Genomic DNA, 26,482 nt, shown 5'->3' with positions numbered 1-26,482 from the left:
AAGTTATGAGCATTTTACTACAAGACTATAAAACTGTCAAAATTCACCTAAAAGTTAGCAACTTTGGGAGAAATTTTGATCATCAATGAAGTAACGGATTAAGAAATTAGTTATATGAGTGGAAAGAGAATATGAAGAGCTTCCTAGCCATATGATCAATTTTAGAAACCAATACCCGAGTGATGAGTAATTATCGGTTGAAATTTGGATATTAGACCACAAAAGCTGCACTTCCCTCTCTTTGCATGAAACCATTTTCACATAGCCTCTTGCCTCTCATCTCCTTCATGATTCAAGCTAGAGGGTAAGGGTTAACATTTCTCAGCGGACAATCGTAAAGATTTACCTATGGTCCCCAAAGTCTTTCCACATGCTCATTATCGCTAAAACCATTGGTACCTCCAAAGGAGGGCGGCAATAAGACAAGGGCTACCTTGAGAAGTCACAAGCCCGCCAAGATAATAACTCCTTATCCCACTTATCATGAATCATCAAAGAGGTCCAAAATTGGACTGAGCATGAGGAGCTAACGCTAAATGAGACATTCACATGTAAAGAGAGTGTTTGAATAAGGGTTTGAAGATAAGAGAATGGCAATGACACAAAATGCTCAATTGAGGAGCTAATGCTAAATGAGACATTCACATGTAAAGAGAGTGTTTGAATAAGGGTTTGAAGATAAGAGAATGGCAATGACACAAAATGCTCAATTGAGGAGGCTCATTCCTTGATTTGAAAGGGAGAGAAGGGCTCCTTTTATAGGTGGAGAATCATCCTCTCTTCCATTGTTACAAATTACAACATAAAAATCTTCAACTCTTCAGTGACATAAGGGTAGATGTCACCATCAATTGTCCTCTTAAGCTAAGTCTTCTATTGATTATTAAATTGAAGACTTTTTGACTTTGAAAGTGTGATGAGATAATAGCTAAGTCTAAGTGGCATGTAGGTGGAGATCCCACTTACACATGGCGGAATTCTCCTCTTCCATGTAGGCATTCTAGAAGAATCTTTCCCAATTATGCACCTACACACACTCCTCCACATGCCTTCCACACTCCCCAACTTGTAGCCTTATGGTGAATACTACATTAATAATACAATTAAAATCCATGTGAGTATGAAGGCCCACTTTTATTTTCCACATCACTAGCCTATCTACCATACCAAAGTAAGCATTCTTGTGGCATTTACAATGTGTACACCCTAAATCAAGTAAAACCATTATATTTGAAGATAGAATGCTGTTATCAGGGTAGCTGCCAAGCCGTTGTATCACCACGCCGTTATTCCATTGTGGGCGCCCCAATCTTCTTGGACAAGCTTCCACCTTATTACCATTGAGAAATCATCAATATATGTACAAAATTGAAAATGAAAGATATCAATTTTTCATGTCACATCTTTTCCCCCCAGCAGATCCTCCATGCTTGTCTTAGGGATCTGCTGGCCATGGTGCTCGAGGGTAAAATACCTTTAGCCGGTACTCATTGGCACGTCCGAGAACCTTCTGGCCACTTGCATCCTCTAGAAGATAGGTGTTATTTTTGAACTTTCGCTTTATCCTGAAGGGGCCTTCCCAGCATCGAAGAAGCTTCTTATTTAGCCGTTTCTCACACGGCCATCATACCTCATGACTAAGCTTCCTTGCTTGAGTTCTAGCTTCTTCCTCTTCTTCTTCGTGAGAGTGTCATGCCTTGCCTTGCCTTGCGCTGTTGTTGTGCAGCCTCCAAATTTTGAAGTGCCTGAAGTCGCCTCTCATCCAAGGTCTCGAGTTGTACTAGGCGTTGGACATGTGTTTCTTCTTCATTATTCAAGTGTGCAAAAGATGTGCGAAGGCTTGTGATTTCCAATTTTATTGGCAAAATAGCCTCCATTCCATAAACTAACTGAAAAGGTGTGAAACCAAGAGAGAGTTTGTGAGTTGTCCTATAGGCCCATAGGACCTCTGGCAAATGCACATCCCACTTTCTCTTCATAGTATCCACTAGCTTAGACAAAGATCCACAAAGCAGTCCATTAGTTTTTTCTACTAAACCATTACATTGGGAATAATAGGGAGTTGACATAGCATGCTTTATTTTTAATTTTTACACCAAAGCTTCAATCAAGTCATTCCTGAAAGACCTCCCCCCATCCGTAAGGATTTCTAATGGACACCCAAATCGGGCACATATGTATTCCCTAAGAAAGGATGCCACAACCACTGCTTTATTATTGACCATGGCCTTTGCTTCTGCCCACCTGTTACATAATCTGTGGCCACCAATATGTAATACTTCCCATGTGAGGAACGAGGAAGTAGGCCCACAAAATCTAATCCCCACCTTTCAAATAGACCATATGCTGGGACAGGGTTTAAGGGTCCGGGAACCAATGGCTTATGCCCATATGCCTGGCATACTTCACAGCTTCTGCACCACTCATAGACATCTTTACTGAGTCGAGGCCAATAATATCGTGTGTTAAGGATCCTCCGTGTTGTGCTGGCTGAGGCAAAGTGACCTGAACATTCATGACATAATTCCATAATCCTTTTAGATTCTTCCAGGCTCACTACCCTCCTAAGAATCTTATCCTTACCTTGCTTGTAAAGAACATCCCCTAGAATTGTGTAAGGATGAGCTTTCCTGGTAAGCCTTTGCTTTTGTTGAGGATTCAATCCAGGAGGGAAGTATCCTGTATCTAAATAGTTTGAGCATCTTGGAGCTCAGGCCAACCTGTATCCATTAATGCAAGAGTAGCTACTTTGAAAGAAGCTAAGTTTTTGGTAACCAATTCATCAGCCTTTTGACTATCCTTCCTGTTAACATGCACAAATTTACAAAACTCAAAAGCTTCTTTTAACTCCATTGCCCTTTTATACAATTCTTGGAGATTAGAACTCCTTACCTTATATTCTCCTTTCATTTGTCGGATGACCAATTGCGAATCCCCTTTAATCTCTACCTCTTTAATTCCATCTTTTATGCAATCTTCTTATCCCTGAATTAATGCATTAGCCACATTATTTGATACAGCCTTTGGAAATTTCCTACCCTTGGCATCTCCCACCCAGTATCCCACCCTCTCGTCCTGTGGATCATCATATCGATTTGGTCCCTAGGACAAAGGCTCCATCAAAATGCATAGTGAAAGCAGTTGGTGGTGTCTCCAAATCTTCATATACTTCTTTCTTTGTTCATGTTCCTTCTTTCTCTTCCTTCCTTCCTTGTAAGCAAATCTGCAAGAGAGGCCCTAGCCGTGTTTTCTGTAATAAATGTGAAAGAGAATTCTTGAAGCTCACAAATCCACTTTGCAAACTTCCCTCTTGCAGGATTGGGTTTGCGGACCAAGAATTGTAAAGAAGGTTGAGATGTGCGGAAGAAAAAAGGGCGAGGTAACAAGTATGACCTGAACTTCTTTACTGCAAAAACAAGAGACAAACCACCTTTCTCCATTTCACCATACCTCTCCTCGGCATTAGTGAGTTGTCGGCTTGCATAATACACTAGTTGCATACGCCCTTGCTCTCCCTTTTGCAAGAGTATAGCACCCACTGAATGTGATGAGACATTTGGGTTCACATAAAAGTCCTCCCCCCACCTAGGAGGCTGCACAATTGGACTTTGATTCATGCATTCCTTGAGCAAACAAAAAGATTGAATTTGATCGAGTCCCCATTGGAAAGAAACATTCTTCTTTGTAAACAGATTTATAGGATACATCTTCTCAGAGGACATGTCAACAAAGTGTTGGTAATACTTTGTTTTACCCAAAATCCTCCTTACCTCCCTTACATTGGTAGGTGGTGGGAGGGCCACAATTGCCTGCACCTTCTCAGGATCCATCTCTATGCCTTCTTCTGAGATAACATGTCCCAAGAGAACCACCTCCCTTCATGCCAAGCAGCATTTTCCAGGATTAAGACACCCTTTTGCATCATTAATACTAGGCAAGGCCAACCTCATCTTTTCCAAGTGATCCATGCAGCTTGAATAAATGCAAAAATCATCCAAAAGGACCCTTATAAACTTTCCCAAGTAAGGTGCAAATACGTGACTCATGAAGCGTTGAAAAGTTGCTGGTATGATTGGTCAAGCCAAATGGCATCACCCTATAGGCATACACTCCTCCAAGAGGTGATAAATGAGGTTTTCCTTTGATCTTCTTCACAAATCCGGATTTAAAAGTATCCAAAGTATCCATCACACACTGAATACAACTCTCATGACCTGCGACTTGATCCAAAATCTCATCCTGAAAGGGTAGAGGATAATAATCCCTCTTTGTGCATGCATTCAGAGGGCGAAAGTCCACACACACACGCCATTTTCCACCCCTTTTTGGGAGTGACTACAATTGGGAAAATCCACTCTGAATTCTCTACTGAAAAAATAAATCCAGCTTCAAGCAAATTAGTTACCTAATTCTTAAGCACCTCTGCTTGCACTATTCGCAAACGCCTTAGCCGCTGTACCACTGGCTTACTTTGGGGCTTGAGATCAATCTTGTGCTCTACTAGGGTAACTTGGCGTACTTGTGAGTAGTTGTTTGCAAAAAGGTTAGGAAATCCATCCAACATTTTTAAGTAATTCTCTCTTTCAGTACCTGCTACAAGAAGAAGCTCATTCTGTTGGTGAAGACTAGTGAGGTCCACATCTCCTTTCTTGGACATGGTTGAAGAAGCTTCCCCTTCCAAGGCTCCATTGTCTTCAGCATCCCCTCGATCCCTTCCCAGGGAAAGACCAAATGCAACTCCCTCCACCTCCCCTTCTAAGATGGAATCCTCGGAGCTACCACTTGTCTCCTCTTCATCAGATGACTCTGACTCTGAACTTTCGGAAGTTAAAGGTTCACCTCTTACCACTTTCTTGTGCGATGACTCTTGATGTTGTAATGGACCTTCTTATTCTCACCTTGTAGAATAAGATCACCTGTCTCCCACTTTTGAATCGCCTTCACTTGGCGAAGCCATGGCCTACCCAATATCAATGGGTAAGCCATGGCCTACCCAATATCAATGGGTAAGCCCTAGCATCAGGCTTTGTAAGAATGACCTGGAAAGTTGTAGGCACAGAACACATACATCCACTCCCAAATTCCTGACAATTCATAAGGTTTTCACCCTAGTATTATCAGCAAGTTTGATGCGATAGGGAGAGTTAGTAGAAGACAACTTTAAATCGGCATCTTTCATTGTTTTTTCACTCATGACATTGATTGAAGCACCTCCATCAATGTATGCATTAGAAATTGTTTGCCCCTCAATGATGACATCAATCACAGGCACATCATCTCCTACATCAATATCCACCTTTTGAGCCATAGGAGTCCCATTATCCCTCTTCTTCTTTTTCTTAGATTCCCTTATGCTAGCCAGTTTACCCCATTCCTTTCTGAGCTTTGGAGAGAGTGCCAAAAGCTGCCCAAATGTGATCTGTGTTGTTTTCTCCCTCAGATCTGTTAAGAGGTCATAACTAAGAGATCCTTGTCCAAGACGAAAGTTAGATTGTCCAATTTTTCTCCTAGACGACTTCTTCTTCTTCTTATTTTTCTCCTCTTCTTCAGATTTATCTTCTTGTTCTTCTTCTTGGCTCCTAGTTTTACGACCTCTTTTTGCCATTAATGACATCAATGTTTCCTCTTCTTCTTCTAAGCATGTTGCCTCTAAAAGTGCTAAACTTTTATCCTCTCTTTTCCTCAATTTTGGACACTCAATGCGATAGTGCCCCTTCTCTTGAGATTCATAGCATGTGACACTACTTCTATCCCTAGGTTTATCCTCAACTCGTGGAACCCTAGGTGGCCTTGCATTGACTAAGTGTAACTTCAAATCAGCAAATTCTGCCATAAGTTGTGCAATGTTATGATCCAAGGATGGAGCTTGTACCTGAGATGTTGAGGCTATCTCTACTCGTGGTGGGGTCGGCACACTCGGAGAAGATTGGAATGTGGACTCAATATGAAGAGTGGCCTCCTTCTTCAAAGCAATACGAAGAGCCTCTTTAAAATTAGTGGGATCTTTGCTACTAAGAACTTTTCCACGCAAGCGGGAATCCAAAGCCCTGATAAACTTGCTCATCTTAAGGTGCTCCATTACTAAAGAACTCTTTGAATCTCCCATAGAAGGTGAAGAAGAAGAAGCAACATGTAAAGTAGCTTGTTGATATTTGATGAACAAGGCTTCATACCTCACTGAAAAGGCAAAAACTGACTCTCCTTCCTTTCGGAAAATCTGATCCAATTGCAATAGTAAAGCATTTGGTGACTCCACTGTCCCAAATCTCTCCTTCATTGCTTTGGTCAACCTTTCCCAATCATTCTTGGACTCCTCTGGCAAAGCCTCATGCCAAGTTAAGGCCACACCCTCCAAGAAATCTAGAAGTATTTTTGCCCTCTCCTTCATAGACCAACCTGTCCAAGCGGCATGCTCGGTTAAACTCTCGGAGATAACTTCCCGGGTCTTCTCTTTCCAATCCTTGGAACACCGGAATGCTGAACATTTTACACCAAAAGATGAGTAGCAACAAGGGAAATTTACTTATTTCAAAATAACTTTCCTTTAATCATGCAGGACCTTGAGGTTAAAATAGAATAATTCTAAGTAAAACCTGCCCGTCGCCTCCACCAAAAGATGTGACACAAAGTTGGGGTTTTGACTTTGGTCACTTCTTAGAATCAAAACAAACTTGTATGAAACCTCACAGCCTCCTCACCTCCCTTTCTCTCCCTAGGTTAAGATAAATATATACACATGAAAAGGTGAGATCATAATTCATGGAAGGAAAGATGAAAGGCTCTGGAGAAGCAAGAATTTTTGCGAGTCTTGCAGCTCCAAACAAGAGGGCAATTCTTTGTTGGAAGAAAATCTTCCATCTCAAAATTATGTGAACGGAAACATACGGGGAATGTTGGTAAGGTTCATCCGTTCGAATTGGGCGATTTGGACAGAATATATTAAAATAAAAAATATAGCAATCACTTACAAGAGGATAAGACACATGGATTTGCCTTTTGATAAGAGATTAGGAGGAATTAATCATTATATTAAGAAGAAATAATGGCCAAAAGTCTATAAAAATAGAGATACATAGAAAATTACAGTTTTAAATCCATATAGACTGTGCAAAAGAGGATTACGTAGGTGTGTAGAACTTGAAGAGAGCTTCACGCCTATATAAAAACTTTCAAAAACGGGCAACCGAACGAAAAGTTATGAGCATTTTACTACAAGACTATAAAACTGTCAAAATTCACCTAAAAGTTAGCAACTTTGGGAGAAATTTTGATCATCAATGAAGTAAAGGATTAAGAAATTAGTTATATGAGTGGAAAGAGAATATGAAGAGCTTCCTAGCCATATAATCAATTTTAGAAACCAATACCCGAGTGATGAGTAATTATCGGTTGAAATTTGGGTATTAGACCACAAAAACTGCACTTCCCTCTCTTTGCATGATGAAACCTCCATTTTCACATAGCCTCTTGCCTCTCATCTCCTTCATGATTCAAGCTAGAGGGTAAGGGTTAACATTGCTCAGCAGACAATCGTAAAGATTTACCTATGGTCCCCAAAGTCTTTCCACATGCTCATTACCGCTAAAACCATTGGTACCTCCAAAGGAGGGCGGTAATAAGACAAGGGCTACCTTGAGAAGTCACAGGCCCGCCAAGATAATAACTCCTTATCCCACTTATCATGAATCATCAAAGAGGTCCAAAATTGGACTGAGCATGAGGAGCTAATGCTAAATGAGACATTCACATGTAAAGAGAGTGTTTGAATAAGGATTTGAAGATAAGAGAATGGCAATGACACAAAATGCTCAATTGAGGCTCATTCCTTGATTTGAAAGGGAGAGGAGGGCTCCTTTTATAGGTGGAGAATCACCCTCTCTTCCATTGTTACAAATTACAACATAAAAATCTTCAACCCTTTAGTGACATAAGGGTAGATGTCACCATCAAGTGTCCTCTTAGGCTAAGTCTTCTATTGATTATTTAATTGAAGACTTTTCGACTTTAAAAGTGTGATGAGATAATAGCCAAGTCTAAGTGGCATGTAGGTGGAGATCCCACTTACACATGGCGGAATTCTCCTCTTCCATGTAGGCATTCTAGAAGAATCTTTCTTAATTATGCACCTACACACACTCCTCCACATGCCTTTCACACTCCCAACTTGTAGCCTTATGGTGAATACTACATTAATACTACAATTAAAATCCATGTGAGTATGAAGGCCCACTTTTATTTTCCACATCACTAGCCTATCTACCATACCAAAGTATTTATCAAGCATACTTGTGGCATTTACAATGTGTGCACCCTAAATCAAGTAAAACCATTATATTTGAAGATAGAATGTTGTTATCAGGGTAGTCGCCAAGCCGCCGTATCACCACGCCGTTATTCCATTGTGGGCACCGCAATCTTCTTGGACAAGCTTCCACCTTATTACCATTGAGAAACCATCAAAATATGCACAAAATTGAAAATGAAAGATATCAATTTTTCATGTCACAATACCACTATTAAAACCCTAAGATCTCTCTAGATAATTGTTATGCATAAACATGCATAAATCAGGCATGAACTCATCCACCCAACCACCCCCGAGCCCAAGGGATGCATACATGATTTATAAATGAAATAAATCATACCTCTACCTTGACGTTCCATACCATCAAGAGGTAGAACTCCAATCCAATAGCATGTAGCTATAGTGTGAAATGGTAGGTGAGTAGTTATGATCCTCTACACAAGAGAGCATAACATAACCAAGCCTCAAGTCCTCAAGCCCCCCCTTGAGTGTACCCCATGTCCCTATTATATAGGAGGGCCCTCAAGCGACTCTTGACTCTCCATTTCCCATGTGTGACCCTTGGATGCCTGACCGTAACCTTAACCCTTAAGGTTAGTCCTAACCCATGCTCCCATACTCACAAGCCTAATGTGGGTTAGCCTCCTAGTATATGCACACATAATGTGCATATAACACATGCATATGCCTGTTTAGTTGCATCTATGAACACCAAACATGCAGCAGAAGAGCCGTGTCTTCTTGCAGGGCGACGATGGAGGGGGTTTCATTTTGTCAGCAATGTATTTTCGATTACGTTCTATATTTTCTCTCATGTTTTCATAGTTTTTAATGCCTTGTTGCTTCAGTTTTTTTCGTGCAGGCCAACTTAGTTGATGGCAGCGGATGGAGGAGGGTGAGACGCATGTGGGCACACGAGCATGGAGGAGGGTGAGGCACATCTGTGGGTGCATAAGAGGGCCTCTGTTCAGAAGAGGTGAGTTACCATGCTCACGAGCATGGAGGAGGGTGAGGCACATCTGTGGGTGCATAAGAGGGCCTCTGTTCAGAAGAGGTGAGTTACCATGCTCACCAGCCTTCATCCTCCCCAATTTCCCTCTACTGTCTCCTTGCTCTTATGCATGATGTCTCATGGTTGATTTGTTGTTTGCCCTTGTTGTTTGTTCCTTGTACATAATGTTAGTTTTAGTGTTCTCCACAATCGTCCCGATTTCCCTATGTTGTCTCCTTGCTCTGATGCTAGTAGCTGAGGCCAGCCAAGAAGGAAAAGCACAGTTAAGGAGCCTCCATCCTTGGTGAAGAGTCCACCCAATAGCAATGACTCTGGGCTACTAATTAATGGAAATCTTCTTATGCTAATGTAAATGTACGTTAGGAAGTGAGTTAATTAATTTCCAGTATAGGGTCCTTAAGCTTGGGGATTATATTAGTTAATCTCTACTAAGTACATGACTTGAATAATAGTTTAGAAGTTGATTAATTAAGGCTATCTATTCAGTTTCTACATTTGAAGCTGTATGGGATGACGTGAAAACACAAACGTGCATTTGCAACTACCCTTATGTGATGATCACCAATGTATTAAAGGTATTGATATGAGAAAACATCGTTAAGGAGGAAAATAGAATCTGCATGATATGAGAGAGAGAACATAAGATAACATCACCATGATTGATTGATTGATTGAGAGAGAGAGAGAGAGAGAGAGAGAGAGAGAGAGAGAGAGACGACCTACATCATGTTTTGCACCATGATATGAGCAACATAACATTCCCTTAGCTTAACCAAAATGGGGCATTACATAACGAGAGGGGGATAGGCATATATGTACAGCATAAAATTCCCAAAGCTTAACTAAGATGGGGCATTACATAAACAAAAAGGGGCATGATTGTACCAAAAAGGGGCATAACATAAGATAACATCACCTAGGCAACCCATTTCGGTTGCACGCAGCAATGGTGCCTTGAGCTTCCCACATCTTTTGTATGTGGGCCATTCGTGCCATGTGATGGTGTGGCCATTCGTGCCATTCGTGCCATGTGATGGTGTGGCCCATCAACATGTAGAGGCATAGGCTGAAACGTTGTGCACGTTGCACCCTCCCATAGAATTGCTCATAGACTCTTCTCAAATGCTTGTTCCTGAGCATCCCACGCCATCTTGGCAACTCTTTTTTCCCATGTAGCTTCCCTTTGCCTTTTGTGTTCCTCTGTAGCAGCAAGATTCTCTTGTCTCTTCCTCTCTTTCTCAATTCTCCTCTTCCTTTGCCCTTGCTATTTCATCCTTCTTAGCATTCTTTGATTTCATGGTTTCTATGTACTAACTTGATGTGAGAATCAGCCTATTAGTATAATCAACGAATGCCTCCTGTGGAGCTCTCCAGACACAAACGTCTATTGTTGGTACACCCGTAGAATATATAATGTCCTTATGGCATCATCTGTGGGCCGTAGGCATTTGGACTCTCCATTTATGGCAATTGGCTCTTCATTCACCATTGATGTTATTGCTTCTATAGCTTGCCCTTCTATCTCAGTTTCCATGGGAGTGCTTGGCACTTGAGACAAGTCATCTTCAAGGCTGTCCGCCAATGGATGCACAATGTTAAGGTGATTGCAAATTGCACCATCAAACCGCACCGCTTGTGGGTTGAGAAGCCATATCCCTATGGCCCTGAATCCAGCTCTAATGTTCTCCTCGGTGCATGTCAACTTGAAAGCCTTCACTGCTATTGAAGCCAAGTCATTCTTGCTTGCTTGGCTACTCTTGGTCCTATGCTGCCATATTTCCCTTTCTTTGCGGAAATGTGTCTTCAATGACTTGAAGAGTGTAACATCTAAAGGTTGTAGCTTATGGGATGATGAGCTAGCAAAGTTAATATGTCAACCCCCCATTGACATGCCTTCTCCACAATGACTATTGATACACAACTTCCATGGCCATCCAAGATGAGTAAGTGCCTGTTTGCAAAGCCTATAGTGCCTCCAATAACATCATGAAAATGATCAAGCCATGCATGAAATAATTGACCAGTCATCCAGGCCTTCTTTTGCATGGCCATTACAGAGCACCTTCTTCACAATCTCGCACGTAGTTTCCCCCAAGTCTTTGACCGTTGAAGATATAGTATCCCGGAATGGACTGACCCTCTACATTGACACAACATAGAACTGTCATCCATTCCCGGGAGTCGGTTGTCAATCCATAAACTGCCTTGGATCCTTTCCTTGCCAAGACCCTCATGCCCTTATCCCTTGATCCTTGAAATCTAGTTTCATCCGTGATCCAAATGTTGGTTGGGAGATAATGGTGCTCTTCATATAGCTTCTTTATATTCTCATGCAAGCTTGCCACAATTTCAGGTCGAAAATTGACTGTCCTAGAATGTTCCAAGGGATCACTCACCTGGAAGACAAGCTCGGGGTGCCTCTTACGAAACCCATCCCACCAACTCTTCCCTAGTATGCCTTCGGTGAATAATGTGTGCCTAGTTTGGCAAAGTTTTGCCACTTTCAGCTTGACATCTTTCACTCTGACACTCCTTGACCTGCATAAGCTTTTTTGAAGCACCATTCAAGTAGAGCATCCTCCTCCTATGTAGTCAGCATCCTGGGCGGGCCTTTCTTCTTCTTACAAGTTCTAACTACTTCCCAATTGCTTATGGCTGTTGTACTCATTCCAAACTGTAAGGAACACTTCCTTAAGGATAGTCCAACTTCATGTGCTGCAAGGGCTTTGACCATGTCTTCTTCCCGCGCCACTGTTTGCTCCTCTTTTTGGGTCTTGGCTGTTTAGATGGAGGCTCTGTTGTTGCTTGTTGAGGTGTTGATTGGTTGGTACCAGCTCTTGATGGTAATATAAGAGAGGGTGGGGCCAGTGCTTTTGCTTGCTCTACTGATATTGTTGCAAGAGATTCTCGTATTGCTTCAGTGGGAACTTCCTTTTTGGAGGTGAAACATTCTCATCCTATTAAGGTGTAGAACGTTTAGTACACAGCTGCAGTTTTCTGAAGAAGCTAGCTTAGGGGTTGTAGCAAGGGAGGCTTCGTATGAGATTGGGGTGGAGAAAGACATGGTTTGTTTTTGCAGTGGCAAATGGACTTGTGGGGCAGGAGAGGGCTTTTGCTTTAGGGCCTTGCACAAGAAGGCAAGTCTTACATGCACTCCCCACAACAGCACACGATCTCCATTCTTATGAAGTAGTATATTTGCACAGAGAATGTCAGCAATCTTTGGGTGTCTCTCATATAGACATCTTTTACACTCACAGGGGGGCTTGGTGTAGGACATTAATCTGAAGTGGGGATAGAGGGCAAGCTATTCTTTGCAACAGTAGAGGGAATCCTAAATAGTAAGTTGTATTGGAAATAGCACACTCGAAATCTGATGGTAGAAAGTATGTAAGTGTGCTTACACCATTGATTTCTGTAAATCCAACTTATGTAATTCAATTGGTTGCCTGAAGCATTTTTGGATTGTTGTTATTAAATGATAGAATATTTGAAGTATCAGAATGGTTGTTGTTGTGTGTTTGTGGAGTAAGTAGGGTAGTTAAGGATGCTAAATACTGACAACTTGGCACTTGTATTTTGTTACAGGTGGGACCGGAAGATATGTATGCGCAGGCCAATCGTGGAGGGTGCGCAGACCAATATCGTGATGTCGAATCACTTTTCTATTTACAGATATATGTGTAAATATGGAACAGCTAATTTGGTATTAATATGGGTAGTTTGTTTGTTTGTTTGTTGTTGTTGTTTTTTTTTTGTGCGCTCACTAGTGCCCAAAATGTGTAACGCAATTGGCCCGTCATTTTATTGGCTCCGTTACCCTATATGATTTCTAGAATTAAAATTTACCTAGCTAGGCATCTAGAAAAACCGGATGAAGTTAATAGGTTGACCTAGGCGGCATCCAGACAACACGCTGATCAGTGTTCATAGAAAACCTGCAAACCCTAACAATGTACCTGCAAAATTCATAATTTCACTTATAAATTTTATTTTTGCAATTTTTAAGATGGACAAAATTTTAAGCATTTTAGTTATATTTTAGCAAAAAAAACCTGTAAATATTGAAGAAAAATTTGTAAATTTTAAAATTGCAAGTTTTAAGATCAGAAAATAAAATATTCTCCTGAACACCGACGCTGATCACCTACTTAAAATCACAAAGGAAAGAAGAAAAATGGAAATTGGGGGCCTGCCGCAGACTGCGTTGTGAAGTTGTGCACAGACTACGACACTGGGGAGCATTCGTGTGCAGTGTGCAAGTCGGCAAGCAAGAGCAACACGTGCAGCACATGTAGAGGGAGAGACTGTGGGACCACGTAGCCTTCGAAGACGAACGTGCACCGCAGTTACTTTGCTGGACCATCCAGGCCGGACGTAAAAAGTCCCCCCAGGCCGTTGTCACCGCATCTCTTCACTTCGGCAGGAACATCAAGTTGGAGAACATTCTCCACCCCTCCCTACAGCGACAGAATTTGGCTTGCCCACCATCTCTTCCCGACACTTCTTCTGTAGTAGCAGCATGTCATCCTTCTTCATGATTGGTTGACGGGCTGCATGTTCCACTCGTCGGCGAGGATGGCCCAACAGGACCAAAGAGGGAATCTTCAACAGAAATTATAGAGCTTTCAAGAAAAGCGTTCGTAAAAAATACAGCGTGCCACCAATTGCTGTGCACCACGTGGCTCAATATACGGGCTCGCGCAGGTTACAATTGGGCCACACGTGGAAGATTCTTGAAGCCCAACTGCGGTCTCACCAAAAGTACGCGGGTAATCGAATGTACATTTTGAACGTCATCGTAACCGAAGAAGGAGAAGATGTGTGGGAGGGCTCGTTGCACCCTCGGGCCTGAAGGCGTGTCTGCTGCTTGCGGATTCCAGGGTCCCCTCAACACCCTCCATGCTGAACGGTGCGCCTCTCTGTCTGTCTGTCTCTGTCTCTGTCTCTGTCTTTAATGCAGTCTCTCTGTTTGCAAAACCTCAGAAATCAGGGTTTAGAGAATCCAACCCCCAAGTGGAACGGTGCCTCTCTCTCTCTCTCTCTCTCTCTCTCTCTCTCTCTCTCTCCTGCAGAAATCAGGGTTTACAAACTTCACTCAAAACTCTGCGTTCCTAGTTCTGCACAGCTGTATAGCTGTCGCTCTAGTGCCTATAGCCTGTTGAATGACTAAAAGAACTGCCGACAACTCTAGCGGCTCATATAGAAAGTCAGTGGATTGAAAATTTTAGGGCTTATACTGTTTCATATCTCAAACTTGTGGTTAATATTCCACATGGAGCCTGAAGAAATTATAGGGTCTGCAGTTAACACGTATTCTGGCATCTTCTTAAAGAATCTGATAATCAGTAAGTAGGGAATGGCCTGCAGCCAGTGGATCCCTGCTGGAACAGTAAGGCAAACCGGCCTAAATCTGATCATGAAGACGTAGGGAAACGTCCCACATTGAGCCAAGTATGGCTGGCCGCTGTTCTTGACCGTCATATGCTGATACACACACACATGCACACACATACCTAAAAAAATACATGCTTAGATGTTTTCTATAGGGAATTGAGTGAAGGCCAAAGGTACCACACATTTTCAGTTTTGTCTAAGCGCTGTTTCGATTAATGGACTGAAGCTCTGATGATCTCATACTTTCTAATTGGTGGAGCCTTGCCAGCTGAAAGTTTCCTGCTGCTTGATTGGTGGAGCTACTCTTGTCTAACACGTGTCAGCACATTACAAAAGAAAGTGTCTTTTTCTTTGTAGAGTGGTTGTGGGGATTTTGATCGCATGGTGGAATGTAAGATGCAGGACAAAGCTCACAACTGATGGATCCATTGGGCAGCAATCATTAGGATATGCCATCAATGCTGATGAATTGTATGTAGCTTTAGACTCAGAATTCTACAAAGATCCACAGAGCATTGTGATGCTTTGATTGGTCAAGCGAGTTGTTTATAGAAACACGGTGAAAGTCAAGCAGATATGATCTTTATGAACAGTTATGCTTGACACCATCTTTGACAGGACAGTCCATAATTGTCACTATTTTGATCATCTTTTGTGTTCGCCAACAAAACGATTCTTTTATTACCATGAAGGGGGGAGCAGCTCCTTACTAAACCAAAAAGTGAAGGCCATATATTGATGCCCTAAGCAAGCTCTTAAAAGAACCTCTCTTTGGAGAACCACACTATCATATGTTATTAGGGTAAGCTAATATGCATTGTCTGATGCATGGCAATGTATGTGTTGATATGTGGTAGTCTCTCTCTCTCTCTCTCTCAAGCAAGGATGGGGTGTTGTATATGTGGTAGTCTCTCTCTCTCTCTCTCTCTCTCTCTCTCTCTCTCTCAAGCAAGGATGGGGTGTTGTATATGGGGTGAAGCAAGGAAGCCCAGTGTCAGGACATCGTGAGGTTAGATGCAGAAAGAACATGGTCCAGCCCCCCCTACCACTAGGCACGAAGATGGCCCACTATCGCGATCATTTTCTACGTCTCTCCCCAGATGGCTTTGTGACACGGTCTCTGTCACCAGCCTAGACATTTCCCAGTATGAAAGGAGTCTGGTGGACTCCAGGATGTCTAAATATTTGGAAAGTATAAGCTTTGGGAATGGGGGATTATCCTAGAATACAAAGGACCACACTCCTAAAATTTAGGAGAGTTGCTATTTTTGGCCTGACTCCGATGGAAATTCTGTTCGCGTCATTACATCTGGAATTGAGCAGATACCAAGAGTTGTCAAAGTGCCTATGACAGAATGTCTACCAATTGGGATATTTTTAGAGATAAAGTTTATGGATGGACCCATCTCTTAGATTGGGACATGTGGCAAGAAAGTGGACCAAAGGGAGACAAGTGGCCTGACACTTGTTAGAAAGTGGATCCAAGTGAGACAAGTGGCCTCACACTTGTCACTTCTGCTATTGTGTGGCTCTCCACTTGTCATTGTAGCCTTCTCTTGCCATTTTAGCTCATGGGAGGCCTAAATCTATAAATTGGAGCCCTCTCTCTTCATTAAGAGAGGCTCTCTTGCTGCACACTAGCCTCTACCACCGTTACAGGCTGCCCTAATGATGGGCCTGACACTTGTTAGAAAGTGGATCAAAGTGAGACAAGTGGCCTCACACTTGTCACTTTAGCTATTGTGTGGCTCTCCACTTGTCATTGTAGCCTTCTCTTCCCATTTTAGCTCATGGGAGGCCTAAATCTATAAATTGGAGCCCTCTCTCTTCATTAAGAGAGGCTCTCTTGCTGCACACTAGCCTCTACCGGCTACCCTACACACCTTAGTTGTAGGGTAGGATTGTAACCCACCTCCAAGCAGGTAAGGGCTTGCACCTCATGGGGGTGGGGTTCGTGAAGAGCAACCTCTCAAACAGTCCAGCAGTTTGACATGGCCAGCAAGAAAACCTTCTCCGAAACCCTTATCTCTCCTCCTACCAAACCCAATGAAAAACCATCACCATGGGAGCGGTAACTCCTGAGCATGATTCAACATCTTCAGCAAACAAATTCAGCCTTGCAAAATGAACTACATCAGACAAAACAACATCTTTCAACCCTGGAGAAACAGATTAAGGAACAACAACACGAAAAAGAAAACAGGGAGGAGGTAAATTTACTTGATCCACAGCCTAAAGAAATTCTCATTAAAGAAGTAATATCACAGATTAATGAAGAGAACGAGCAGCAATGGATTGCAAAAGAAATTAGGGTGGGTGGTTTGTCAGAGGGTTGGGAACAGGTGGAGGTATTGGAGGACGAGGAGATTGCGAATGATACTTATGTCCCGGAATGCGAGATTCTACAAAGAAAGCTGTGCAGAGCTATCCCTTTCATCGACATTGGAGATCCCTCAGTGGCAATCAAAGGAAAACGTGTGGTTTTGAGGTACGCAGATATGAAAGACAAAATTAAAGTCATGAAGCAAACAAGGTCACTTAAGGGAACGAAGGTGTGGATGGCGGATGAACTCACAGCCACTCAACTAAAAAACAGGAAACAAGAACTCAATAAAGTATACGAAGCAAGGAAACAAGGAAAATGGGCAGTCTACCGTAGAGGTAGAGCTGTTATTGCAGATTTCAGGACAACCAAACATGGTAGTAATGAAGAGTAGCTGCTAGAGAAATCCTTCATGTTATCTAGGATTCTCCTACGGTCATGTAGGGAATTTGAACTATTTTTAGTTTTATCTCTATTATCATTTTGTTGCGCCCGAAGTGGAATGTAATCACATGGCTGTATCTGATTAGTCCTATAGGTCAGATGTGGCCTCTAAAGGACGTTAATATAGTTTTCTTTCTTTCTTTCTTTCTCTCTCTCTTGAAGGCTGCCCATGAAGAATACCGGTTGTCGGGGACTGTTTCGGAGGCTTCCATCGCGAAGAAATACTGAAGGCAAGGGTATTTAATCATTTATTATGATTTCTAGCCATTGTGCTTGTTGTACCAACCTTTGTACCTACTGTACCAGCCATTGTACTGGTTGTACCAGTCCTTGTACTTGTTGTACTTGCTGTACCACCCATTGTACTGCCTATACCAACTTCTATACTTGTTGTACCAGCCACTGTACCAGCTATACTAGTCACTGTACATGCTGTACCAGCATTTGTACTTGCTGTACCTACTGTACCAACCACTGTACCAGCCATTGTACCTGCTATACCAGCTACTGTACCGACTGTACCAGCCATTGTACCTACTGTACCAGCTGAATGGAGAGTTGTACTTGCTGTACCAGCTCTATTGCATGAAGACCCGTGGTTTTTGGGGAAGAATCAGTACCCACACGGAGGTATATGGATTATGTTGTTGGCTCGCATTTCTACAGCCTATTTTCCGGCTTGGTAGCCTCGTGTTGGGCTGTGTTATGGCATTTGTATATGGATAATCCGGCATCTCCCGTGGGGAGAGTAAGGCCCTCAAAGCTTGTACATGATATTATTCTTCTTGGGTAATAAAATACCCAAGGGGGGGGAGGGAGGGGGACGCCCATTCCGGCCTCTATGCGGTGTCACATGTGCAAGATCCATTTTCAGCATTTGTGGATGTTTTGTTCAGCTTTTATGTTTTATGCAAAGTGATGATGGATATGTGTTAAGGTTGTGGCCATGTTTAAATGTTTTAATATGCATTGATGGTATCAACAAGTGTGTCAAAGGCCCTAGTCCCCCGGGCACCGCTGCGAGTTACATTGGTGTCAGAGCATAGGCTTTCTTGGAAGCGGAGGCTTCCTTCTATTAATAAGGAAGAGAAAAGATCTCAAGTGGGGACCACACTTACCATCATTGCTATTAAGCATGGCCAGCCACTTCAGAGCCTATGAAGCAAGAGCATGAGCAATAGACAGCTTGGTCTAAGGATTTATGAATTCACAAAATTTATCTTGGAAGTATGGAGTTGGCTTTATGTGCACACGTTTAGCACTCTTTCCATATGGATATTGTGGATTATATTATCAAGCTTACAAGCAAGCTATATGGAGATATATCTCAGGATATGTTAAGGATATGGTGACGAGATATTTCTTTTGGCTTCATGACCAACCTGGCAAAGAAAAGCTAAGTATACTTTGAGTTTGAAAAGTTAGTGCTTTTGCTATGAAGTGTTTTTGATGTTCACTAATCCTTGTGTAGCCATGCAAGGAGAAAGGTGTTGTTGTTTGCCTTGAGATGGTTTCAGGGAAACATTGTTTATGGCTCCCTTTAATGGGATGAATTCTTTTCATGGCTCCCTTTATTGGGATGGATTATATCTATGGAGATTTCTTTTTTGGACGAGATTTATATAGATATTGGGCTTCACAAGCAATTTCTATGGACGAATCTGTTCGAGTTTATAAAGAAGAAATCTTTGGATATCTCATGGATATGATGCTTTTATGGATAAAAGTCCATCTCTACTCCAAGGTGTGTGGTTAGCACGGAGTATGTGGTAAGAGTTATGGTATACAAGGATTATGGTATACAGGTCTATGGATTCCTGGACTTCTTTTCTAGGGATTTGGATCCATCCTCAGGTTTATGGATTATGTTTATGACTCCCTTTTACTAGGATGGATTATTCTTTATAGCTCCCTTTATTTGGGATGTATTGGACTTATGAAACTCATTGTTCACATACCTTGTGTCGTGTTCTCTTGTCCTACGTGCTCTCTTGAAGATTGTTTCTACCATGTGTGGGTGGAACAATAGAGAGCAGATGGAAGGGAACATGGGCACTTCAGAGGGTAGTGTCGAGGACAACATGCCATGTGTAGTGTTCTCTTGTCCTACGTGCTCTCTTGAAGATTGTTTCTACCATATTTGGGTGGAACAATAGAGAGCAGATGGAAGGGAACATGGGCACTTGAGAGGGTAGTGTGAGTTGGTGGCCGAAATGCCTACAAACTATTGGTGGCCGAAATGCCTATAAACTATGTGTAAAATGCTTATGGAACACCAGGTTATCTATGCCTGCGAGAGTGATTGTTTTATCTTGTTACTTGAGCCCACCTCTCATCCAAGGTGTGTGGTCAGAGTACCAACATAGAGTGCAAGTGGTAAAGTGGACATGACGCCTGGTTGGCACAGGACTTATGTCTATGCCAAGGGTCATGTGGACCGATGCCTTGTTGGCAGGAGACTTATTTTGTCTCGCCCATTTACTTGGGACATGGATTATGATATCTGGACTTATGGGACTGATATGTTACTTGGGACATGGATTATGATATCTGGACTTATGGGACTGTTTTGTCTTGCCCGTTTATTTGGGACATGGATTTTTTTATTTTTTATTTTTTAAAGCCATATTAGAATCACTATCTTCCCATACAGAGGCCAAGAGGTTCATTGTTCATCTCACCATGCATGTGGATTCATGTTGGGATTGTGAGAGGGCAATTCAATGAACACTCCACCATACACGTGGATTTGTGTTGCGATTGTGGAGTGAGTGTTTCATTGTTTCCACACCATGCTTGTTGATCAGAGTTGGGATTGTATGGGAGAACATGGAAACTGTTGGGATTGGGAGAAAGGATTGCCAGAACTAAGAAGAACCAGCTTTTCTGTCACCATGGTTTGTGCTCTTGAATGGCACCAGTTTGTGTGCATAGCACATGTTTCTGTGCAAGGCACTAGTTTCTTGGATCTTACACAATGCATCAGAATTGCTCTTGGAGGACTGGGGAAGCTATGCTAGAACAGTGCAAATTTAGGCTCTGCACAGCGGCGGTGCAGCATGGCACTTATTTAAGTGTCTTAGCACTTGGTTGGTGATTTTCATTGGCATATGATTATCTCATTGATATTGGTGATTGAGACACAATTGGCTCTTGTGTTTGTGTCTAGCATATCTTCCATGGAATTCTCGCCCATTTATTTTGGGACATGATTTTGATATTGGTATTATGGAGACTTATTTAGTCTCACTCATTTCTTTGGGACATGGATTCTTCCCTTATATTGGATTTTTGAGACTGTCTCGTCTCGCCCACTTGATGGTTATCTTGAATATATGGCTTGAAGCTTAAAGTTGCGGACAACTTTTAAGAAGTTGGGGAGGATGTCACCAGCCTGGACATTTCCCAGTATGAAAGGAGTTTGGTGGACTCCAGGATGTCTAAATATTTGGAAAGTGCAAGCTTTGGGAATGAGGGATTATCCTAGAATACAAAGGACCACACTCCTAAAATTTAGGAGAGTTGCTAATTTTGGCCCGACTCCGATGGAAATTCTGTTCGCGTCATTACATCTGGAATTGAGTAGATACCAAGAGTTGTCAAAGTGCCTATGACAGAATGTCTACCAGTTGGGATATTTTTAGAGATAAAGTTTATGGAAGGACCCATCTCTTAGATTGGGACATGTGGCAAAAAAGTGGACCAAAGGGAGACAAGTGGCCTGACACTTGTTAGAAAGTGAATCAAAGTGAGACAAGTGGCCTCACACTTGTCACTTCAGCTATTGTGTGGCTCTCCACTTGTCATTGTAGCCTTCTCTTGCCATTTTAGCTCATGGGAGGCCTAAATCTATAAATTGGAGCCCTCTCTCTTCATTAAGAGAGGCTCTCTTTGCTGCACACTAGCCTCTACCACCGTTACAGGCTGCCCTAATGATGGCTACTCTCTTTCTCTCTCTCTTGAAGGCTACCCATGAAGAATACCGGCTGTTGGGGATTGTTTTGGAGGAAGACCCGAGGTTTTTGGGGAAGAATCAGTACCCACACGGAGGTATATGGATTATGTTGTTGGCTCGGCATTTCTACAGCCTATTTTCCGGCTTGGTAGCCTCGTGTTGGGCTGTGTTATGGCATTTGTATATGGATAATCCGGCATCTCCCGTGGGGAGAGTAAGGCCCTCAAAGCTTGTACATGATATTATTCTCCTTGGGTAATAAAATGCCATAACACAGCCCAACACGAGGCTACCAAGCCGGAAAATAGGTTGTAGAAATGCCAAGCCAACAACATAATCCATATACCTCCGTGTGGGTACTGATTCTTCCCCAAAAACCGCAGGTCTTCATGCAATAGAGCTGGTACAGCAAGTACAACTCACCAAGCACATCGATTTTTCCCCCCCTTCTTTTTCTTGCTTGAATCTCTTCACCTAAAGGTAAAGCTCTGATACCATTGTAACATGTGGAAGCTTACATATAGGATTATACTTTGATAAGGAATATTCAGCACCTTGGTTCTTGACAATTGCACAATGTAGTGGAGGTAAGAGTGCAAGAGAGAGAAGAAGAAGATATATTAACGTCTTGCAAAAGATCCAGTGGGTCTATGAGACAAAAGGTGTACAATGTAGTGGAGGTAAGAGTGCAAGAGAGAGAAGAAGAAGATATATGTAGTGGAGATAAGAGTGCAAGAGAGAGAAGAAGAAGAAGAAGAAGATATATTAACGTCTTGCAAAAGATCCAATGGGTCTATGAGACAAAAGGTGTACAATGTGTCCATGGAATCTCATCATGGAAAAAAAGACAACATAACAAAAAGAACTAACACTAATCCTTAGGTAAATGTAGATATGTATGGATGATCATCATCATCGTCATCCTCATCATGGAGGATGACCATCCTCATCATCGTGGATATAAAGTGTGTGTAGAGAATATGGGGGGGGGTGACTGTGGAGAGGGAGCTATCCATCGATGTGTGGTAGGAGTCCATAAAGGATGTCTAGCGTCGAGGAGGGGGTGAGGAGGGCCCCTAGATCTGCAGGGCCGAGGAGAAGAAGCACGTGAGAAAAAAAAAAAACTAAAAGTACCTTAGTTTTTTTAAAAAAGCGAACTTTCTTAACTATAAAAAGGGTGTTTGCTTGTTAGTTCTTCACATCCGAAACAAGGTACCTTGGCTAAGAAAGCTGAGAGTACGCGACAAGCTTCCAATAATGGGATTTGTACTTGTGAATGAACGGGATTCGGCGACACTTCATCTTGACACTTGAGTTTTCCTTGAGCGGTAGCAATTTACCTTGGTTTCGTCATGGTCGATCAAGTATAGAGAACGATCGTGCGATGGACGAGGATGCTCAATCTGATGATGGCCATGAGGATGACCATGTGACGGTCGATGACCTAGTCACTAAGGTTGACTTGGAGGCAAGGATGACCTTGTTAGAGCAGCAGATTACGAGCTTGACTAACACCATGGTTGTTATGATAAACTTTGGCAGGTCTGGTGACAGCAGGGGGGGTTGGGATAGCTTTGGTTGCACCCTCTTTTACTCCAGAGCGCTACATGCGGGAGAAAAAGCAGAGGACTCAGAAGAGAGTTGACTCCTGGCTCCACAAGTGGGGCACACATTTTGAGGTCCACCCTTTCCCTGAGGATAAAAGGATACAGTTGGTACAATGGTTTTGGAGAGGAAAGACGCTTACCTGGTGGAAAGAGTTACGTGTGAAACCCACAACGTGTGTAGATTTTGAGCGGTTTATTCGAGAAGAGTTCTTGCAGGCCGAGGATGAGTACGACATTTTCTCCAAGTTTAAAAACTTGGAAATGAAGAATATGTCTTTTGACATATATTTGCAAAAGTTTCGAGAGTTGAAGGCTCATACAACTCACATGGACCCCATCACTATTCTTGGACTCTTTGTGGATGGATTGCCCGATGAATATTAGCTTTAGATCAGGAATAATCGAAGCAAGACATTGGATGATGCTATCCGATATGCCAAGATTTATGAGGAGACCGTGTCTCAGAAAAAACCAAAGAAACCCTACCAACCCTCTTCGATAGACCATTCAGGAATCCAACATAAACGAAATTTTCAGCATAGGAAGGATTTTTAGTCTCCAACGGAAACCCAAAGTCAACCCTAGACTTCAAGAGACCCCAATTCAAAGAAGGCAACGAAAGTGGAGCAGACACTCCATTACATTAAGGAGGGCTGGTGCTTCACGTGCGGTCAGCAAGGGCACATGAGGACGAAGTGTCCACAGGCTAAGGGCAAGTCAAAGTGGAAGGGAGCCCATTTGATCAAGCTAAAGGAATCTACGAGTTAGGATGCAGCTGAATGATTGTGTGTATTTGGTATGTATCTCAGTCTAAGTGTGTTGTTCCATTTTATTTGATGCTAATTGGAAGGATTCAGTTAGCTTAGATGTATCGGAATATCTTAGGGTGGGTAACAATGAATCTCTTGATGGATGGGGGTGCTTCTTGAAGCACAAGATTGACAAAGGCAACTATATAGCCCTTCCCATACGAATTATTTTTAGAGATAGGTTGTAGAGTGCTGTCTATTTTGAAGGTTGACCTTTGTACTTGTGAAATAGCTCAGTATACCCTTTGATCTCTTAGATGCTCCTGCTATGGTTAGGAGATATGAGATGATTTCTTTAGAGCATAGTTAGAGCATATCCAAAGGGAGATTGATTGGTGGACCATCTCACTAGGTTAGAGACCTTCACATGGTTATGGGATTTATTTCTCTCCTAGGGAGTGTGTGAGGGGTTAATTTGACTTGACTGTTCCTTTCACAGCCTACCTATAGGGAGGCTGTGACATGAGGGAAGGTAGAGTCGCATCAAGACAAGGATTGGGAAAGGATTAATTTGACTTGATCTTGCAAAGTTTTATATGGGGTATATCCTAGTGGTATGGAATGCTAGGATCCATAGCATATTGTCCAGGGTGAAGTGATAATCTAGGTGAGCTAAGGGTGGGAGGTACGGAAGCAGGTGTTAGGAAAAGTTAAAGGTCTTAAGTAGAATTGGGGAGGAATTGAGTTTCTACCGAGAAGAGGACTGACTTTTGTGATTCCCTGAAAGGGCTACGTAAGGCTGACATTGTGGGGTGATTATTGGTCAGTACCTCTATTGGAACAGGATGTTCCAAGTTGATAGGTGAAGGTATTGGATAATGCTGAGACTAGGAGAGGATCCTTTACTGTGTTTTACTCCTTCAACAAGATATCTAGGGATACAATAGACCTGATTTTAGGGATGGAGGAGTGTTATTTCTCCAGAGATCCCGAGAATTAATGGGAGATCATACCCATGAATTGTTGGATTGCCACGAACCAGTAGAGGACATGATGCTATCTAGGTGGTGGTATATGACCGTGGAGACAACCGAAATTGCACAAAAGTTGTTGGGCAGCATTTCAGGTTGCACGGTTAGGTGAATTTCCTGATTATCCTCAATTTATCAAGCAATGGGAAGATGGATCAAGGCTTGGTGGAAATGCTTTTTTCATATTCCCAAGAGACCATATTACTGGTTGATTCTGCCTATGAGATGCTGAGTGTGATGATAGGTTACGTTTGGTATGGCTATTGCTAGATTCCCAGACATTGAAGAGCTTGAAGGTATGAAAGCTTCTGCTGGATGCTCTATTAGGTATCGCTATGGTCACCATTTGGTCCCTTCACCAGTCTTGATCAGTGTTTTGGGGCAAGCCCACACACTGAACAAAACCAAGGTGAGAACGGGGATTTTCCACAGAAGAAAGCTGAAGCATTCACTGGCAAGTATTGGTGTGAAAAAGGGTTATACAGCATGAGCATCATGGGATTTTAATCATTTAAGTGACTTATGGTTTATAAGTCATTGTGTTCGCACATCATTAAAACTTGGCTGGACATATTATTAAGTTGGGCATGTACAAGTGGACAAAGGTAGGCGCCTAGCTACAGCTTGGGGAGCAAGCTGGGAAAAGCATAAAAGCAAGGGGGCTTAAAATAAGCTAGTCGACTCCATAAAAAGGAGGAGGGGGCTGTCCTTGAAGACATGCGCATGAAAGCACAGGGCTTGCGAAGGAGGCAGATAGCAGCTGATTAACTCTCTCTCTCTCTCTCTCTCTCTCTCTCTCTCTCGCTTGTATGCGCATACACCTCCTGCCCGGCTGCAGTTGTTCTCTCTCTCCTGCTCCTCTCAGCGCTGGCCATACAGCAGTCTTCTTCTTCTCTTGGCTATCTTGCGCTGGTCCTTCAGGTGGGCTGAAACTGATCTGTTTTTCTCTCCTCGAGTGCACAGTACAGCAGCAGTGCTACACTCTTCAACACTTGCTGTTCTCAGCCTGTCATCCGCACAGGAGGCCGCACAGAGTTGGCCGTACAGTTGTGTGGTTCTTCCACTTGCTGGTTTTCTCTCTCTCAACCGCTTTGTTGTAGCAGAAAACTGGCCGGACAGCACAGTGCCAGTTTCCCCCATCTACTGGTCGCCTTGAAGGTGTTAGTTGCAGCCCTAAAGTGCCTACTACTGGTCGCCTACAGGGACTGATTTGAAGGCAGTTTTGAGGGAAGATGTTGGGACTGTTTTGAAAACAGTTTTGGACTGATGAGTTGTGGCCTGTCTGCTGCGAAGAGGGTCAAGCTCGAGTATTGTATATGCTCTGTGAAAGGTTGCTCAGTGTTGATGTGGAAAATCCAGTGCATGACTGCACCCACACCTTGGGTTCTTGTAAAAGCTTTTACAGAATAAAGAAGTTCCTATGGGGGGCCGGCTGTTGCGGCTTAGTGCGGTGTCTCTATATTTTAGTGGCCTCCTATTGTGTTTCATACTCGGTTTGGTATTTGAAGTGTCATTATCTATTGTTCCCGGTCCCCGGCCGGTTATAGCTACCCTAGATAGAGTGAGTATTCTTAGGGATTGCGACGGTGAATGAGTATAATCAGATGTATTTGTTTACCTGATAGTTCTACGTTTGATAGCAGCTACGGGCGGCCTTTG

The 26,482-nt window shown here is 42.6% G+C and overlaps 1 protein-coding gene and 1 pseudogene across 1 annotated transcript in view; one reads left to right on the top strand and one right to left on the bottom strand.

Moving 5' to 3' along the window:
- Positions 1-10,701: 10,701 nt before the first annotated feature.
- Positions 10,702-13,856, bottom strand: LOC147641976 (uncharacterized; annotated as a pseudogene).
- Positions 13,857-14,123: 267 nt separating this feature from the next.
- The window catches only part of LOC147641975 (uncharacterized), a 54,137-nt gene continuing 41,778 nt past the window's right edge, over positions 14,124-26,482 (top strand). Inside the window, exon 1 of the mRNA XM_086801647.1 lies at positions 14,124-14,229. Coding sequence (XP_086657773.1) covers positions 14,138-14,229 — 92 coding nt within the window. The 5' untranslated portion in view covers positions 14,124-14,137. The remainder of the gene's footprint in view (positions 14,230-26,482) is intronic.

The sequence above is a fragment of the Cibotium barometz genome, chromosome 1 (genome assembly GCF_041138505.1).
Source record: "Cibotium barometz isolate CiBa-2024 chromosome 1, ASM4113850v1, whole genome shotgun sequence".
Classification (NCBI taxonomy): domain Eukaryota; kingdom Viridiplantae; phylum Streptophyta; class Polypodiopsida; order Cyatheales; family Cibotiaceae; genus Cibotium; species Cibotium barometz.
The sequence above is the reverse complement of the archived record's forward strand: the minus strand, read 5'-3'. Positions and strand labels throughout refer to the sequence as shown.